This window comes from Charadrius vociferus, unplaced genomic scaffold (genome assembly GCF_000708025.1).
Source record: "Charadrius vociferus isolate BGI_N301 unplaced genomic scaffold, ASM70802v2 scaffold544, whole genome shotgun sequence".
Classification (NCBI taxonomy): domain Eukaryota; kingdom Metazoa; phylum Chordata; class Aves; order Charadriiformes; family Charadriidae; genus Charadrius; species Charadrius vociferus.
The window spans coordinates 130,787-132,323 of record NW_009648162.1 but is presented as its reverse complement, the minus strand read 5'-3'; the positions used below and the strand labels follow the sequence as shown (position 1 = coordinate 132,323).

At 63.2% G+C, this 1,537-nt stretch overlaps 1 protein-coding gene across 1 annotated transcript in view; it reads right to left on the bottom strand.

Moving 5' to 3' along the window:
- Window positions 1–1,205: 1,205 nt before the first annotated feature.
- Window positions 1,206–1,537, bottom strand: part of SIGLEC1 (sialic acid binding Ig-like lectin 1, sialoadhesin) — a 37,725-nt gene continuing 37,393 nt past the window's right edge. Inside the window, exon 22 of the mRNA XM_009884093.1 lies at window positions 1,206–1,259. Within this exon, the coding sequence (XP_009882395.1) occupies window positions 1,206–1,259 (54 nt within the window). The remainder of the gene's footprint in view (window positions 1,260–1,537) is intronic.

Genomic DNA, 1,537 nt, shown 5'->3' with positions numbered 1-1,537 from the left:
CCGGGGAGCACCGGGAGCGCCTGGGGAGGGGGACCCTCTTCCTCCCCTTCCCTTCCCTTCCCCTCAGGTTTTCCCCGGGAAGAACCCCGGCCCCATCCCGGTGCTCCCGCCTGGGGGGTGCCGGGCGCCACCGGAATCGCCGAGGCCGGGGGCAGCTGGGGAGCCGGGCCCAGGCCGGGACAGCGCGGCGGAGCACGGTAACTGTTGCGGGGCGTCCGTAGGCACGGGGGGAGCCGTGCGAAAACACGGGGGGACTGTGCACAGATAGGGGGTAAACATGCACGGACACGGGGGAGATGTGCAAGGACACGGGTAAGCGTGTATGGACACGGGGGGACTGTGCACAGACACGGGTAAGCGTGTACGGGCACGGGGGAGATGAGCACGGACACTGGTAAACGTGCACGAACACGGGGACCCGTGCAAAAACACGAGGGGACTGTGCACGGACGTGGGTAAACGTGCACAGACACGGGTAAACGTGCAAGGACACGAGGGAACCGGGTACGGACACGGGGAACATTTGTGCGAACGGGGGGTTAATGTGCGGACACGGGGTAAATGTGCACGGACACGGGTAAACGTGGATGGGCACGGGGGAGATGTGCACGGACACGAGTAAACGTGCACGGACACGGGGGAACTGGGTACGAGCACGGGGAACATATGCGCGGACACGGGGTAAATGTGCGGACACGGGGTAAATGTGCATGGACACGGGGGAACCGTGCATGGACATGGGAAACATGTGCAGGGACACGGGGAAAATGTGCGAGGACACAGAGTAACTGTGCACGCACACTGTAAACGTGCGTGGGTACCGTGCAAGTGTGCACGGTCACAGTGTGAGCGTGCGACGTTCACACCGTAAATGCGCACGGACACAGCACCACCGGGTACAGGCGGTGTGAGTGTGCACGGACACGGCGTGAGTGTGCACGGAAACGGCACGAGTGTGCACGGACACGGCACGAGTGTGCACGGACACGGCGTGAACGTGGGCGGGCCGGGGGAGCGGCAGGCCCACGGTGTGGCGGTGCCCGGACACACGGACACGGGGCAGCCGCCCGTGGGCACAGTGTAACCGTTCACTGCTCCCCTCTCGTGGGGCGGTTGGCTTGGGATTTCGTTTGTTTGTTTGTTTCTTTGTTTGTTTGTTTTTCTTAAAGCAATCAGGGTAGCTGCACCCCGTACAGCGTATCCATTTATCCGATATGGCCGTGCGTAGACACGGGTGAATGTGCGTGGACAGACCGCAACTGCGCAGAGACACGGGTGAGTGCGTGTGGGACACACCGGTAACGGTGCACAGACACGAGTGAACGTGCACGGGCTCATTGCAGCCGTGCACATGTCACCCTGTGGGTGTGCAGAGATGCACCGTACCCGCGCACAGATTTATTCACTCATTGCTGCTGTGTGTGCACACGGGCACAGTGCAGCCGGTGCACAGCCGTGCACGGACACGAGTGGGTGTGCACCGACACGGTGCAGGCTGCACAGCCCGCAGGGTCCCCGCGGGGCTGCACTGCCGTGC